The following is a 16095-nucleotide window of genomic DNA, read 5'->3' on the forward strand; positions in this document are numbered from 1 at the left end:
ATGTACCATGTTTTCTGTTTTTTGCAGATTCAAATAAATACTGGGGGGCACAAGTGTGCATCTACAACAAGGGTTGAGGACATAACAATGGCCAATATCAAATGGGTAGCAGAAAGGGCAGTTCAATTCTTGAAGAAGAAGCCAGGAATGGGGGCTACAGAAATGAAGAAAGAGTTGAAGTTCAAGTATGGGATTGATGTCAACTACCACACAGTGTACAAAGGGACAAAGAGAGCATCTGACAAGTTATTTGGTAAGATCAGTGATTCTTTTGATTGGTTGTATAGGTTTAAGGCTGAAATTGAATTGAGATCACCTGGTAGTGTGGTAGAGATAGACACTACAACTGATGAAGAAGGCAAAGTTAGGTTCAGTAGATTTTTCTGTGCATTCAAAGCATGTATAGATGGATTTGTGAATGGCTGCAGGCCTTATATTAGTATGGACTCAACAGCCTTGAATGGCATGTGGAATGGCCACATGCCAGCAGCCTTAGCTTTAGATGGACACAATTGGATGTTTCCTCTTGCATTTGGGTTCTTTGAATCAGAAACAAAGGACAATTGGGTTTGGTTCATGCAACAACTTAGAAAAGCAATTGGACCAATGGATCCTCTAGCCATCTGTACAGATGCATGCAAGGGGTTAGAGTCTGCTGTAAAGCTGGTTTTTCCTCAAGCAGAGATGAGAGAGTGTTTCAGGCATTTAATGGAGAACATGAAGAAGTACTATAGTGGTGATGTATATGGCAAGAACATGTGGCCTGCAGCTAGAGCATACTCTCCACACAAGCACAAGTATTTTTTTGACAAGGTGTTGGCAGCAAGCCAAGGAGTGCAGAAGTGGTTGGATGAGCACCATCCATTTCTTTGGGCAAGAAGTAAGTTTTCACCTGACATCAAGTGTGACTACATAAACAACAATCTAGCTGAAAGTTGGAATTCTTGGATCAAGGAGCATAAGGACCTGCCTCTGCATTGCATGGCAGATGCTATAAGGGAGAAGATAATGGTGTTGTTTGGCAAAAGAAGGAAGATTTCTCTAGCCTTGCCTCAGGGTATATTACCTGCTGTCATTCTTCAGCTGAATGCTGCCTCTAGGGGACTGGGACACATGAACATTACAAAAGGTCACCCAACTGAAGCTGAAGTGACAGAGGTTTACAAAGATGAAGATGTAAGGAGACATGTTGTATACTTACCTCAGAAAATTTGCACTTGTAGGCAGTGGCAGCTAACTGGTAAACCATGTCCACATGCACTGACTGTAATTACAAGCATGAGGCAGCCTGACATGGGCTCATATGTGGACAATTGCTACTCAGTGGCTAAGTTCCAAGCAGCTTATGCTGGAATAATACCAAGCATAACTGATAGGAATCAGTGGCCTGAAGATAAGAAGGGCTACAAAGTGCATGCTCCAGTACAGAAAGAGAAGAAGAAAAAGCCTGGAAGGTTGAGGATAAATAGGATTAAACCAGCAAGTGAGACAGGAGGCAGAGCTACTAGGCAAGTGCAGTGCCCAAACTGTAAGGAGTATGGTCACAGGGCTACTAGCTCCAAGTGTCCCCTCAATGGGACTAAGAAAAGGTGCCCTCTCACTGTAAGATGTAACATGCATTAACCTTTTATTTTCTGTCTAAACTAACAAGTGCTTATTAACTTATGCAGGAAAAGAACTAAGAAGAAGATTGCCAAGGTTGGGAGGAAGAAGACCAAGACAAGTGCAGATGGTGATGATGCACCCACTCCAAGGACAAGGGGAGCACTGGCTAGGGAGGCAGCAGAAAGAGCAAGGAGGGATGCAGAAGAAGCTGAACTACTTGCAGCAGCAACAAGGGAAAAGGCAGAAGCAGCAGCTAGGGAATTAGCTGAGGCTACTACAAATGAATATGAAGCAGCATTTGAAGAAGAAGCAGGGCTGTCACTGATCCCTTTAGCCACTGTTGCCCCAGATCCATCTATAGCTGCAGCAACAGCAAGAAGGTGATCATGCAATCTTGTTTAGGCTACTGGATTGGAACTATTCCTGACCATAAATCTTACTGTGAGTTTTGTTCCATGACAGGGCACTTTTCCTAGAAGAAGAGCTACATGCTGGACCTGTGAAGAAAATGACACCCAAGAAGAAGAAGTTGGCAACCAAAGTGAAGAAAACTCTACCAGCTAAGAAGAAAGGAGGCAATTGGAATGGCAAGGGCAAGGGCAGGGCCAAGTGACCAATCCTGTTATTTTGAACTTTGTGTGAAGTACTTTGTCATGTAATCTGTGTTATGGGCACAAAATTGATAGCATTTGGCCCTATTTGGATGTGAAAAACATCAAAATCATGAACTTATGTAATGGCTCTTAGTTAGCCACTATCTAATGCCAGGATCATGAACTTATGTAATGCCTATGTGCATTATTGCTCTAGTCTGTTTATTTGTTGTTGTTTCAATGATCCTTGACTGTCATTCATAATATGCTAATTTTGCCATCTCCAAATTGTTGCTGTCATTAACCAAGAACAATCACAAAATGATAAAGGACTGCAACTGATCATTCACATATTATGAATGAGTGGGCCGAGCAGCCTGGCCGGCCCGTTCTGGCCAAGTGAAACCAGGGCAGGGGCAGCGTCGTCTTTTCCTGTGTGGGCCCGGCCACGGATCCAGCGTGTCAGGGCGGTCTGGACTGCCACGTCGGAAAAAGTGGTAAAACGGCAAGAGGCCAATCTTAAGAGTGATGAACTTGAAAGACCAGCCCTAAGAGTGCCAAACCGGAAAGCGCCATCCGTAATAATGGTAAAAGTGAAAAATCCCCTCTTCTACCTCGCACGCTCGGCCGCTCGGCGCCACTGCAGTCCGCGCTCGACACTCCGGGCAGGGGTGGGGGATCCGCCCTATTGGTGGAACCCTATCGCCCTCGTTCGCCTCCCTGCCACCTCGCTCCCCTCCCCGCCGCTTCACTCACGGCCTCCGACCTCCCCGCTCGTTCGTTCCGGGCGCCGGCCGCGGGGACGGGATGCAGCAGCCGCAGGCGCAGACGATGGCCTCGGCCGCCGGAATCACCTCTGGGCAGATCCAAAAGGTTCTTCTATTGTGATTTGTGATGACTGGACCCTGTTTACTTTGGCTCGAATGGTTCTTGAGCTTCGAACTATTGATGATACGTTTCCGCAGTGCTGAACCCACTGTGCCTCATTGCCATGCTTGCCCAGAAAACACTACTCACTATTCAGAGCCAATCTAGCTATTACACAGAAAACTCTGCATTGTGACTGTGAGCCTGAATGCTCACAATCTAGCTATAGCCTGTGGTTTCTTTGCTGTCCGTGCACTTTTGAGCTTGGACAGTGTCTTCCTGTCCTACCAAACTGATATTTGTAACAGTGGGCGAACCTGCCCAGTGGACGAGCGGGGCGGTTTGACCCGTGAACCACGTTTGTCAATAGTGGTGCAACGGGTCTTGATTAGGTGCGCCCCGAACCCCACACCGTTTGTAGGCCTAGTTCTGTCATTGGATTGGGGACGACTGGGGAAGCGTGGTTTTGGGTGGAGTCAATGGGTGGCGCAGTTAGAGGGATTCAATTCAACCCTTGTTTTCATGACATACACCGATTGGGATGACCTGCAGCCTATATTAGATTGGGATGCTCTATCATAGTTCCCTACACTTATTATCTAGTACTAGTTTCCTTCAATTTGTCATGTTAACATCCACAGTGATAGTATTCTCTGACTTCTAGTTACAGTAATTTGGTGGTCGTAGTGAGCAATTCTTTGTTCTGATTATGATTGTTTGCAGTTTCAGCAAACTACATTATGTGACTATATGGACCTGACAAGCACTTAAATACTTCTTTTCTGTGCAGAATAGAATCCTTGGATCTAATTCGAAGCCATTTGCGGGTATCGTACTCAAGAAACCTCAGCAGGTGAATTAAGTTTTGCCTTTTTTTTCTTTTCTATATAATAGTAAGATTCTGAGGTGTATATGAAATGCTAACGAAAATGATACTCTGCTTAGGTTGGAGCCCTGCCCCTCCATGTGAGGGGATCCATTGCTTCTTCACCGCGGAAGCTTTTCTCCCCTAAGGCAGCAGCCCCTAAATCAGGGGATGGCATACGCATTGCAGTGCTAGGGGCCAGCGGTTATACTGGAGCTGAGGTTGTCCCATCATTATGATCTCATTTTGTATGATGATTTTTTTTCTTGGTTCTTTTTTGCTAATGTCGTTGCTGTGCTTTTGTTAACAGATTGTTCGTTTTCTAGCGAGCCACCCTCAGTTCCATACAAAAGTGATGACTGCAGATAGAAAAGCTGGCGAGCAGTTTGGATCTGTATTTCCTCACTTGAGAACGCTGGTGAGAACTTATCTTCTCTCTTCCTCCTCATCTATGATCTTAGCCTAGTTATATCAAGAAGCAACTAAGCCTCTGGGCTGTACTACATTTCTGTGCACTAGAGTTATATCATCACAGCTTTATTTGTTATGTTTGTCAAAATCATAAAATATTGTTGATTTTCTTCTGATTTGCAGGACCTGCCGAGATTGGTTGCAATAAAAGACGCTGACTTTTCAGATGTTGATGCTGTTTTTTGTTCCTTGCCACATGGTACAACACAGGTTTGTTTATTGCTACTATGTTTTTACCTTAAATTCTTCATACCTTTTATTGAATTTGTTAATACAATACTATCTTAGACTCTGTTGTACAACGTGTGGAGCACTAGATTTTAATAAACTTTACAATGCACTGCCTAACTATAATATTTTTTTATCAGGAAATTATCAAAAGTTTACCCCGACACTTAAAGATCGTTGATCTCTCAGCGGTATGCTCTGCACACACTATATTTACTTCTCTAATATGGGTACGATCTCGATTGTTGTTGAGAAACTATTGCTTACAGGACTTCCGACTACGTGACATCAATGAGTACGCTGAATGGTATGGCCATTCCCATAGGGCACCAGAACTACAGGTTCTTACTACTCCCTCCATTTCAAAATGTTGGACCAAATAGAACTTAAAAAATCAAACATTTTAAACTTTGGCCATCAATTAGTCAAAATTTATGTATGATTCATCAATAGGTTCATATTTTACATGTGGTAAGAATGTAAGATGTTGATTTGTAGTAATTGATTATATTATTAGAGAAATCAATAGTCAAAGTATACCATGAAAGGCCTTTTTAAATACTAATGCCCCTTATATATAAAAGAAATAGATGGACTGATTTTCTCTTTAGCTTTGCCTAGTAACTAGCACTGCCTTTGCTATCTTGGCACTTGAGTTGTCATCAATTGTTCTTTATGATTTGTGCTATTGATGTCTTGTATGATACTACTAAGTTCTAAGAATTAGGTTTGGTTTTCATAGAGTTTTGATGGTTCTGTTTGTGGCACTATGTTATATTTCTTAGAATTTATATCTTTACTTTAGCCTTTTTCTCCTTTCAGGAAGAGGCTGTGTATGGTTTAACTGAACTTCAACGAGATGACATAAGAAATGCACGTCTGGTAGCAAATCCAGGGTGTTATCCCACATCTATTCAACTTCCGCTTGTTCCTTTGGTAAAGGTGAGGTTTAATAGAAGTTTGTGGCATCTTACACATATCTATGTTAATATTTGTAAATTTAGATAAAATTACACTAAGTTATGCCATAGAATTGAATTGATAAAAGCATAATCTTTATGTCTATAGTATTGAAACTTTATGTGTTAAAATTTCTCGAAAATTTAGTAGTATTCTCAATATCTAGCTTTTTCCTTAAGCTATTTTGTTTGCTTTTTAGGCAAAACTGATCAAGCTGACCAACATTATCATTGATGCAAAATCTGGGGTCAGTGGTGCAGGTTCGTATTTATTTGAGATAATCGATTTATTTTCTATTTCTGCTTCAACATTAAATGATTTGGTCTCTAAAACATGTGTCCTTTTAGGACGTGGGGCTAAGGAAGCAAATCTTTACACTGAAATCGCTGAGGGTATCCATGCTTATGGGATAACAAGCCATCGGCATGGTAATATTTATACTCAACTAGCCATATTAATGTTTTGATTATATTTGTTGTGTTAGTGATATATATCTTACCTCATTAACAAATTGTGATTAAAATAATGACAGTTCCTGAGATTGAGCAAGGACTTACAGATGCTGCTGAATCAAAAGTTACTATCAGCTTTACTCCACATTTGATGTGTATGGTAAGCACTTAATTATACTTATCCTTTTACTTGCTAAATTCAATATTCACTTTGGTAACATTCGAAAATCAGTTCTACTGGTATTTAATAGACACGTGGGATGCAATCTACTATATATGTTGAATTGGCATCTGGAGTGACTCCCAGGGATTTGTATGAACACCTGAAGTCTACTTACGAGGTTTGTTTACTTAACCATGTAGGCTGAATTATGTCAGCTTAGGAAGGACCATAATTTTTCACTGAAGTCATCGATCTATCTTGTGATTTTGTAGTGTATAGAGAAATGTACTCTTGTTAGCACAGAGTTCATTCATCATTGAATCTTTTCAGGATGAAGAATTTGTCAAGCTGTTACATGGTAGCAGCACTCCTCACACAAGCCATGTTAAGGGATCAAATTACTGCTTCATGAATGTTTATGAGGATAGAATTCCTGGAAGGGCCATCATCATCTCTGTCGTAAGTGCCTTCAGTCAACTTTATCACACATAAGTATATAGCAAAAATAATATCACATACTTAAGATGCACGTAGTCCTTACAAGCTACGTTTCAACTTTGCAGATAGATAATCTCGTGAAGGGAGCATCTGGTCAGGCTTTGCAAAATCTTAATCTGATGATGGGACTGCCTGAGAATATGGGGCTACAATACCCGCCCCTGTTCCCTTGATCTTTTGTGTCAATATCTATGATTACATTATTTAGGAGTACGAAAACCAATTTATCGTTACTGTCATGAGGCAAGGAGCCCCACATTAGAATTCAATCAAGTCGAAGTTAGTATAGCTTCGCCTGTGTTGTTTTATCTTTATTAAGAGAATAACGATAATGACAATTTAGCAGTACAATGGTAGTATTATGTGAGCAGCTTGGTTCCAATAAAATTATAATCCTATATACATCTTGTACCCGCAATGTTGTTTGCTATTTTGATCATGAAATCAATATTGAGTTTGAACGCAGTTCTGAGACATCGGCTATCCTTGGCATCACTGGATATAGTTATGGTGTCTTTTTTATTATGTCCAAGCAAACTTTAGCCCTTACAGTTGTACTTTGAGAAGATTGAAATGTCTCTTAGTATTCTCAAGTCTTTTAGTATAATTCTCAAGTTTTATCTTATAGTTGCATGGACCATACCATTGCTATAGGCCCTGTTTGGTACGACTTAAGTTTTAGGAAAGGCAGCTTTTCACCACCTTCCCACAATAGCCACTTATTGGAAATTCTCGAGCCTAAAAAGCTATCCATTTCTCAGTGTCTTAGTGATGAAGATGAAGGGAAGCTTGTGGGTGTTAGCTTTGGGAGGAGAGGCCTTATGAGGTGAGGTTGGGGAGGGAGGGAGGGGAAGGGGGAGGGGGGGGGGGGGGGGGGGGGGGGGGTGGCTCGGGAGCTCATTCACCAGCATGGAGGCCACGAACGGCAAGGAGGCGAAGGCGAAGGTGACGGCAGATGTGGAGGAGAGGGCAGTGGCAGAGGGGAGGTCAGTGTGGCGGCCAGAGAGAGAGTCAAAAGTGGAGGAGAGGCAATGGGCGGCTCTCTTGGGAAGCGTGGGCGACGAGGAGGAAGGCGCGACTGCATGGGGAAGGAATTGCGGGGACGAGGAGGGGGCGCAGGGATGAGGAAGAAGCTCTTGCTAAAAATAGCTACCGAGAAGCTTGGCGTTTGGTGCAACCTTGGCTTATTTATGATGAAAAACTGCCTGAGAAGCACATCCAAACAGGGCCATAGTAATGCAAAGTCACTGGTTGGTCAGTGCAACTCTCTTCTTGACGATCATAGATGACATGGTAATGCAGGTGGTTAGTTATAGCATATTTTTTTTTAAGACTATCATCGTACTATGGTTTTCATGCAAGTCAAATTAAGCACCATGTTTTCTTAAAATTATCTCAATTAAGTTGCAATGGTAGTTTTGTTTTTTGTGATTTGGGCTAACTGTAGAGTTGAAGCTTGGCCCTTATGACATTTGTCACTTTAGGGTAGTCCTGATAGTGACCGAAAGGAATCTAGGTCCTGATAGCATGGTGAGCATGCTAGGCTGCCATCAAATCGAATCTTGCAGTTTATATATGGAAAAAAAAGATGTCCTGTGCCTCAATCCCCCTTTGCTCTTAGAACCATCGAGTGGTGCCATCCTGAGCTACAAAATGTATATTGGGAACTATGTCAGGAGGTAGTTTTCATTCGTCAACTTTTATTATAAATTTTCATTGTTCTCTTCTTCGATTGTCTTGAAACTTGTGACAAGTACAATTCTTACTGCTATTGAGTTTTGGATCAGGTTCAGAGACATCCATAAGCAAATTTACCGTGGCCAAATGTCAAGTGATACATATATAGCTAGGAGACTACAAGTAGATGCCAATGTTGTGTATTTCTCTATGATTAGCCAGCCCTTGATACCAAAATGATACTGTAAACAAATTGGCATTATAAGCACAAGTAGACTTGCAGCGATGTAATAATATATAGTTGTATTCTGACTTGACCATCATTTGTGGCCCTTAGCTATTGTTTTTGCAAGTGGCTCTTCATTTTTTTTAATTGGCATTGAATCTAGTTGAAGAATGCATCTAACAGTTCTTTTCAGTTAAAATCAGTTGTGTTTGGTTTCTTCTGACTGCTGATCAAAGATGCTGTATATTGTTTGACTTGAAAAATGCAGTTGACCTTAAGTTGTTTATGCTAGCCTTACATCTCAATATATAGTTTCTATAAATGTTGTTTTTGTTTTGTTTGACCTCTTGTGTTAACTGATGCTTATGATCTATTTTAAGCTACTATATATTATATAATATGTGCCTTTTGGAGGTACATGGACATGGGCTCTGTGAGGGCAATGCTCAGTTCCTGTACGGTCCAAAAAAAAAAAAAGTTATCTGAAGTCTTATTAGTAATGACAGCATTGTAAGAGCAAACAACATTTATTCTGTTAGAGTGTAATTTGACCATAGCAGCATTTATACTGTGTACATAGCTCCTCTTTTGTCCTTAAGTTAATAAAATGGTAGACTATTTATTATGGAACGAATTTGAAAGAAAAATGTTATCGATTTAAGTTAAAGTTGGATGCCGTCCATCTTAGACTTTTATAATTGTAACCTTGAGATCTTTATTGTTCCATAGGGGTGTCTGCAGAGATGTGGTTCTGATGGATTGAAGTGATCTAACCTCATGCAATGCATCTACACGGATCAATTATGCAGCAGCATATAAAATTTATCATCCAATTGCAACAGACAGTCGACAAGCCTATTATGGGTATGTTGTTAACTTCGTGGGTTTCTTTTTCTCACCTGTGCTTTTGTAGGTAGATTAATGTTACCTGCAGCAGGAGGTGCTATTTGAATGTTTGTACACCATGATAATAACATATCTTGCTGTTAATTCTTGTTGATTCTAGTTGGCCATAGATACAAAGCTCTCTTTTTGATTGCTGCTATAGCTAACTTCTCTGCAGCATTTTTCTTTAACTGGATCTTCTCTGCAGCGTTGCTGCTGTGTAAACATCTGTAATGCAGACAACTAAGAAGCGAAGTTTCTTGTTTAGAATGGAGTATAAATGTATGGAGAGCTTTTATTTACAGATCTTTGTCATTTTTTCTTCTGTGTCGCATTATTGGTAGTGAAAACTACTTGTTAGAAATTTCAGGTGCTGCTGCCTGAAACGCTAATTAACTAAAAACTGGTAATGCAGCAGTTAATTTTTTCTAACATTAGACATTTAGACATATCATTAAATAGTTGATATTTGAGTATGCCATTATTTCGAAATTTGTGGAGAATCAAATCAAGGAACAGTATACAAAATCAGACATGTCATTACCTTTTCTCTTCTTTTCATTGAAAGTGACATTATTTTGAAAAAAAACGGTGCTAGTATAAAGGGATCACGATAGAGAGCAAGGGACTCCCTCCTTTATTTCTATTTGATGTAAAGACTTCAACATCCCTTTTTTTACAAAGTGTCCCTGCTTTATATTGAAAGTTCAAGTTCACAGAAAGGGTAAGATGGAAAACAAAAGAACAACATTGTTTTGTACATGGCCGTCACGTTCATATAAAAGAACAGAAGATGGACACATGCGGCTATTGAATTTGTTTCTATTGCAATCACAATGAATTCGGTTCTCCTAAAGGACCCACTTTTAATACTGTTGATGGATGGGCAAAAAGACTGTTTCTTGTACCACGTAGCATACACCTAATACGGTAGGTAACAACTTAGGAATATGTGATAATGTCTTTTCAAAAATATTTTTGTTTCCAGAAGACAGTTATTGAACTCCACCGGCAACTTAAGTACTCCTAAGTTCACTTTGGCTTTGTCCTAACTTCTAAGTCAGACATCTCTAACTTTTGACCAATTTTTTAGAAAAAAATGCATTAACATCTACATGTTCAAAGAAATGCACTATCAAAATATATTTAAGGGAGAATTTAGTGAAACTAATTTGATGTTATGGATGTTGGTGCATTTTCCTATAAACTTGGTCAAAGTTAGAGAAGTTTTACTTAGGACAAAACCAAAGTGAAGTATAATTTTGAACAGATGGAGTAGCTTTAGATCTGCCATAGTCGTCTACATGGATAAGTAATCCTACTACCAATTTTCTTAAGAATGCAACAGCGAAACCATTTCTCCAAGGTCCATGCATGATTAGGTGAGATTTTGTCCCTTCATGTATGTTTTAAGGGCTTCATAGATTAATCTTGAATTCTTGATGCAATTTGGCTTCTCCACATATGAGTTATTTATCTTCCTTTTTGGCTATTATTTGTTCTTCATTTCTTTCGTTTCAATGTATCAAGATTTCTATATTGTAACATTTGAAGGTGCCATAAGCTTTCGTACAATTGGAGCTATAAGAACAGGGCTTTAAACAAACCGTATGTTCTTGTTTTCTTTATTTTTTCCTTGCCAGCATTTAGCTATATTGTTTATTTTGCCTCTTGATCCTCTGCTTGGAACAAAGAGGCAGGAAGAATAAGTCATTTTTGGGTCACGAAAGGACAATCCAGAACTACAATCATTTTTTAAACTGCCGCTAGATCTGAGTCATGTGCAGCCCTTATTTTACTATTGATGGAAAGCTCAGAATCAGATCACCCAATGACTTTGGTTTTTCAGGCATTGCAATACATCATTGTTCAGGGTTACTAGAAGTTCACATGCTCCGTGAATTTTTAGATGTGTCATAATCTGAAAAAAAGGGAAAGATCTTTTGAAACTGCTGTATTAGTGAATCATAACTATGGCATCTTGGAATAGATTTCCTTATTTTGCATAGTGTCTAGATCTTTATTGCGTTGTTTTTAGCACCCAAGGAAAAGATCCAATAAGAAAAGGGAAAGATCTTTTGAAACTGCTGTATTATCGAATCATAACTATGGCATCTTGGAATAGATTTGCTTATTTTGCATAGTGTCTAGATCTTTACTGCATTGCTTTTAGCACCCAAGGAAAAGATCCAATTTGGTGCAGTTTTTATGTCCCAAAGGTTGCTATTTGATATCTTAGAAGTTCTAAGAATCTATCAAACATAAATTCCTGCAATGGGCCAGCGGGCAAAAGTATTGGTGTTAATATGAGAGGAGGTGATGATGATTGCTTGTTGGCTGTATTCCACAGTTCTTAAGGGCAGTACGCAGTATCATAGTACAGGAGATACATACAACTGGGAACACAGTAAAGTGACTCTGATACCCTTTAACAATTGGAACTGTGGGAAGCTTAATAAAAGATGTAAAACGGCAAACATGCTGGTGATGTGCCCCCATCCAACAAAACATACATATCTTGAGTTGTGGAGGGACTGGCAGTCCTTTTTGAGCTCCCCTAAAGGACGTTAAGACTTGAGTTCCATCCACCATGTTCGTGCAAGCCTCTCTGTGTCAGTATCAGTTTATTACCTTATCGGATTTTCTTTCCAGTAATGTTCCAAATGATCTCGTAATGCCCCATCCTGTATTATTGTTAGGATAAACCCATGCTATTCTTGGTTTTCAACGTCAGATTCATTTTTCTGTCTCCATAATGCTTGAATGGTGGAGACACCCCTTCAATCATTGTAAACAGCCTTCAGACGCTGGCCACTCCAACCTTTGATTCGCTTGACATACAAATCGTGATCTTTGATGACTCACTATCTTGCCTACCAACTAGCAGTTGACATTTTCTAACCTTATAATGTGCACATCTGCAGACAACACCTGGAGCGGTTGCTGTCACCACAGGTCATCCCCAGCCATGGTGATCCATTCTTTAGTGATGATTACATTTGAAAGTTCTGCAACTCTTGTTGGTTTCCTCAACCTCGTCATCAGTATAAATCACCTCCAACAGCCCCACATTTTTTCTTCACTAAGCACATCAAGCAGCACAGGGCCTCACATCACTTCTACTATCTTTCACATTCCATACTGATAAAAATGGAGTCTGGAGGAGTGATAGCAGAGCCAAGCTGGAGTTCGCTTGTTGTACCATCGCAAGCTGAGGAGTCAGAGATAATGGAACAGCTGCTTGGTACCTTCCCCTCCAATGGTGAGGAAGATCACCAAGAGTTTCCTTGGCCTATTCAAGCTTCCAATTCATTTTATTTCCATTGCAATGCTAGTGCAAGTACATATAGCTCCACGAGTAGCAATAGTTCTGGTAGTCTCAGCCTTATTATGCCATCTGAACATGGGAGCTACTATTTAAGTGACTCCTGTGCTGCACCACTGCACTTAAACATGGTTCAGGATCAAGGTGCAGCTCTGTTCATGGATTCCATTCTTAACCCTGCTTACGGTAGTTGTGATTCAAGCTGTGATGATATTGGGGATTCAAGCATGAATCTGCTCGATACCATTGGTACTTCTGACAAGAGAAAGCACCTGGAACAAGGCAAACTGGATGGCCACACAAGAGTAAGTATTTTTTTGCAATTATTTTACAACGAAAATGCATAAGTACTGTTTTTTTTAAATGAGTCCCAAATGCAATGTGGATGCTGATTTGATGATATTTACAAAATCCAGAGTTGGAAATATGCAAAGAAGTCTGATTCTAAGAGGGCCAAGATGGCCATGCAACGGGAAAATGGACAAAGCTTGAGTTCCTGCACCTTTGAAAATGACTCAATTACTCCTCAAGGACGCCCTGTTTCTGATAAGCCGGGTGGCAAGACTCAAGCTGACCGCCGGTCAGCAACCGAGTCCCAGAGCCTCTACGCAAGGGTATTATTCTAACTCACTGTTAAGGAACAATAAGTTTTTAATTGAAAATTGTCAATTACTTATGCTGTTGTTAACTGGATGTAGAAAAGAAGAGAGAGGATCAATGAGAGGCTGAGGATATTGCAGAACCTTGTACCAAATGGAACCAAAGTAATAAGATTCTGAATAAAGCATCAGTTGTAATAACTATAGGCTTCAAAAGAAATCACACAACTCAAATGGCAATATTTGTGTCGCGTTGCAGGTAGATATCAGCACTATGCTTGAAGAGGCAGTGCAGTATGTGAAGTTCTTGCAGCTTCAAATCAAGGCGAGGCCATTCGCAGTTTAGTTATGTTCCATTTTGGAATGGTCCATGGCAATGTGTCACTGAACTGGTATTTTTGTTACTCTCTGCAGCTCCTCAGCTCTGATGAAATGTGGATGTATGCTCCGATCGCATACAACGGGATGAACATTGGAATTGATCTGAACCTCTCTCAGCGTCGGTAAACTTCTCCTGGCATGCTGGAGTTGCAGAAAGTTTGGCATATTCTACTTACAACATTATTCTGATTTCTAGACTCAAGACGAACACTTTTGAGGTCTTTACTACTGACATGTTCCCGGTCTGATCAATAAGCCATTCTGGGTAATCCAAGCTTTTCGACGAAAATGAAGGTTGGAAACCTGTTCTTCAGTTGTTTTTGGGCAACCAGCCTGCAGTTACGGAAGAAATAGTTTGTATGCCCACAAGGATATGGCAAAAGAAAGATGTAGTTATTGTACACCGGGCGAGGCTCTGAAACTTGTGAAGACAAGAAAGGGCAACCAGACTGTCGTTTCATTTTTTTTGTTTTGTTTGCTCTGGTAGCAAATTTCTTTGTACGAATAAAATAAAGCAAATTTCAGTGTTGGGTTTAGCTGGCACTTGGAGCTGGAGAGGTATAAAATGCAGTGCAGTTCTGGATCGTGCAACTTAGTGAGTGGTCGGTTAATTCGTCATAGCTGTTGCAAATTATTTGTTGTAGTCAAAACCCAGTTGTGAATGCTATCTCCGTGGTTGGATGTTAGTGGAACATTTTTATATGTGACGACAATTTGACCATATGTAGGTGCAACTGATTGTCTCATTATCATCTCTATAAGGGAAAAAAAAGGAAGATCAGTTGTCCCAGCGACACTCGTGCTCCTAACATAATTTAGGTAATAAGTGTTGTAAATTATACGGACTCTATGATAGAAAGAAACAAGAAGGAGTAATCCTAATCTTAGTCTGTTTGTATATGTGTTCTTACTAAACTCTTAGGCCTTAACAGGACTATATATGTGAGGGCTCTATGTTGTAATTATCGATATTTAAAGAAATAAAGAATAATCTTCTAATCTCTTGTGTCTATGTGTTCTACTTTCATCTACTATGTTGATCATGAGAGACGGAGAAGAAAAAGTCCTAACCGCTGGCAACATGTTTTATAACATGTTATCAGTACGACAAGCTCTACATCGACATTGCCGTCGAAGTCGCCGCCGCTCTTCGGCACCGATGCTCATACCGATGGCCCTACCGCAACTGCTACGACGACGCCAACATCCTCGACGTTGTTAGCGGAACGGATCTGCTACCTCCACGTGCAACTAATCTGCACTGCATCAACATGCACTGTCGTCGTCAAGCAGACAATTCTACGACAATGTCAAACGTCCTATGCGGTATGTATCTACTAACCACTGCCCTACGTGGTATATGAGGTAGATCAAATTAACATCCTCCACGACGTATGCCTTGTATGATATTAATTTGTGACAAAAGCTTACGTAGTAGATCCGTTTACGTTCTGCCATCAACAAGCCGGATTTCCCTTTTTCCAATCTACTACGGCCAAGAAGGCAAAGCTACCTTGCACCGCTGCATGCGGCCAGAACGTGAAACATTGAAGCATACAAAAGGCTTGAACGCCAAATCAGGGCATACATAGATTCAGAGAAAAATCTAGCGGTATGGGAAAACAGGGTACAGGTTCACCGGCACGAAGTCGGGTGACTAAAATCATATTCAGCACGGAAGCTGATTAATTGGCATGCAAGCCAATTACTTTCACCAGTTTAGTAGAAACTCTACTGTACTCACCGGTTTGAATTGAATATTCAAAGAAGAATCTCCACCAGTAGTTGCTCGCCTACACGCGAACATCAGCACTTGCAGCTGTTGCGCCTCGCCGCCCGCTCGAACGCGAGCCGGCGTGCCCCGCCGCCAGGGGCTTTTATATTTTTATCATTATAAAGATGGGCACTCATTCGAATATCATTTTTAGAATGACATTTATAATTTTACTAGATGAGAGAAGTTTTAGTTTTAGGGGCTGTTTGACACAGCTCCTTGCAGCTCTGGCTCCTCCACTGTACAAGACTGTAGCGACACTGTGGCACGGAGCCGGTGAAGCTGCGAATCGTGGCTTCTCCGGCTCCTCTTTCTAGTTCATTTTCTTCTTGGGAAGCGAAATGGCTCCATGCTATAGTGGCAAACATTGATGCTACAGGAAATGAGAGGAGGAGCCGAAGCCGCCCGAAGCTGCACCAAAGGGGGCCTTAGATTTACCACATTTGCGCATGTGCATACCACGCCAGCTCGACACGTTGTCGCCTAGTCAGCTTGAGCACGTGAAATGTTGTTAGTACCCCTGCCT

At 40.7% G+C, this 16095-nt stretch overlaps 3 protein-coding genes across 5 annotated transcripts; all 3 read left to right on the forward strand.

Annotated features, from left to right (window-relative positions):
* LOC136516948 (uncharacterized) lies at nucleotides 1–2646 on the forward strand. The gene has a single exon (XM_066510783.1). The coding sequence runs from the start codon at nucleotides 1–3 to the stop codon at nucleotides 1621–1623; it is 1623 nt and encodes a 540-aa protein (XP_066366880.1). The 3' UTR covers nucleotides 1624–2646.
* Nucleotides 2647–2836: 190 nt separating this feature from the next.
* Nucleotides 2837–7533, forward strand: LOC136517812 (probable N-acetyl-gamma-glutamyl-phosphate reductase, chloroplastic). Of its 2 annotated transcripts, XM_066512343.1 has the most exons (14): nucleotides 2839–3071; nucleotides 3856–3918; nucleotides 4011–4151; nucleotides 4241–4348; nucleotides 4525–4611; nucleotides 4770–4820; nucleotides 4899–4970; nucleotides 5452–5571; nucleotides 5789–5849; nucleotides 5937–6017; nucleotides 6122–6201; nucleotides 6293–6382; nucleotides 6535–6663; nucleotides 6768–7533. In XM_066512343.1, the coding sequence occupies exons 1-14, from the start codon at nucleotides 3006–3008 to the stop codon at nucleotides 6873–6875; spliced, it is 1257 nt and encodes a 418-aa protein (XP_066368440.1). In that variant the 5' UTR covers nucleotides 2839–3005; the 3' UTR covers nucleotides 6876–7533. The 2 variants fall into 2 exon arrangements, with proteins under 2 accessions (XP_066367863.1, XP_066368440.1); XM_066511766.1 differs by having other exon boundaries at nucleotides 2837–3071; nucleotides 4770–4970.
* A 63-nt stretch (nucleotides 7534–7596) lies between these two features.
* LOC136519382 (transcription factor RSL2-like) lies at nucleotides 7597–14646 on the forward strand. Of its 2 annotated transcripts, XM_066513697.1 has the most exons (7): nucleotides 7597–8381; nucleotides 9335–9469; nucleotides 12415–13120; nucleotides 13232–13429; nucleotides 13514–13579; nucleotides 13674–13739; nucleotides 13829–14646. In XM_066513697.1, the coding sequence occupies exons 3-7, from the start codon at nucleotides 12641–12643 to the stop codon at nucleotides 13919–13921; spliced, it is 903 nt and encodes a 300-aa protein (XP_066369794.1). In that variant the 5' UTR covers nucleotides 7597–8381; nucleotides 9335–9469; nucleotides 12415–12640; the 3' UTR covers nucleotides 13922–14646. The 2 variants fall into 2 exon arrangements, with proteins under 2 accessions (XP_066369794.1, XP_066369168.1); XM_066513071.1 differs by having other exon boundaries at nucleotides 7597–9469.
* Nucleotides 14647–16095: the final 1449 nt, after the last annotated feature.

This window comes from Miscanthus floridulus, chromosome 1 (genome assembly GCF_019320115.1).
Source record: "Miscanthus floridulus cultivar M001 chromosome 1, ASM1932011v1, whole genome shotgun sequence".
NCBI lineage: Eukaryota > Viridiplantae > Streptophyta > Magnoliopsida > Poales > Poaceae > Miscanthus > Miscanthus floridulus.

What these genes read in the sequence shown, in the direction of transcription:
- LOC136516948 (XM_066510783.1), top strand. Translation starts at nt 1, where the DNA reads ATGTACCATGTTTTCTGTTTTTTGCAGATTCAAATAAATACTGGGGGG.
- LOC136517812 (XM_066511766.1), top strand. Translation starts at nt 3,006, where the DNA reads ATGCAGCAGCCGCAGGCGCAGACGATGGCCTCGGCCGCCGGAATCACC. An exon ending in ATCTGGGGTCAGTGGTGCAG is followed by an intron (nt 5,850 to 5,936) that starts GTTCGTATTTAT and finishes GTGTCCTTTTAG; the next exon opens with GACGTGGGGCTAAGGAAGCA. An exon ending in CTCCACATTTGATGTGTATG is followed by an intron (nt 6,202 to 6,292) that starts GTAAGCACTTAA and finishes GGTATTTAATAG; the next exon opens with ACACGTGGGATGCAATCTAC.
- LOC136519382 (XM_066513071.1), top strand. Translation starts at nt 12,641, where the DNA reads ATGGAGTCTGGAGGAGTGATAGCAGAGCCAAGCTGGAGTTCGCTTGTT. An exon ending in CCCAGAGCCTCTACGCAAGG is followed by an intron (nt 13,430 to 13,513) that starts GTATTATTCTAA and finishes AACTGGATGTAG; the next exon opens with AAAAGAAGAGAGAGGATCAA. An exon ending in TCTTGCAGCTTCAAATCAAG is followed by an intron (nt 13,740 to 13,828) that starts GCGAGGCCATTC and finishes TACTCTCTGCAG; the next exon opens with CTCCTCAGCTCTGATGAAAT.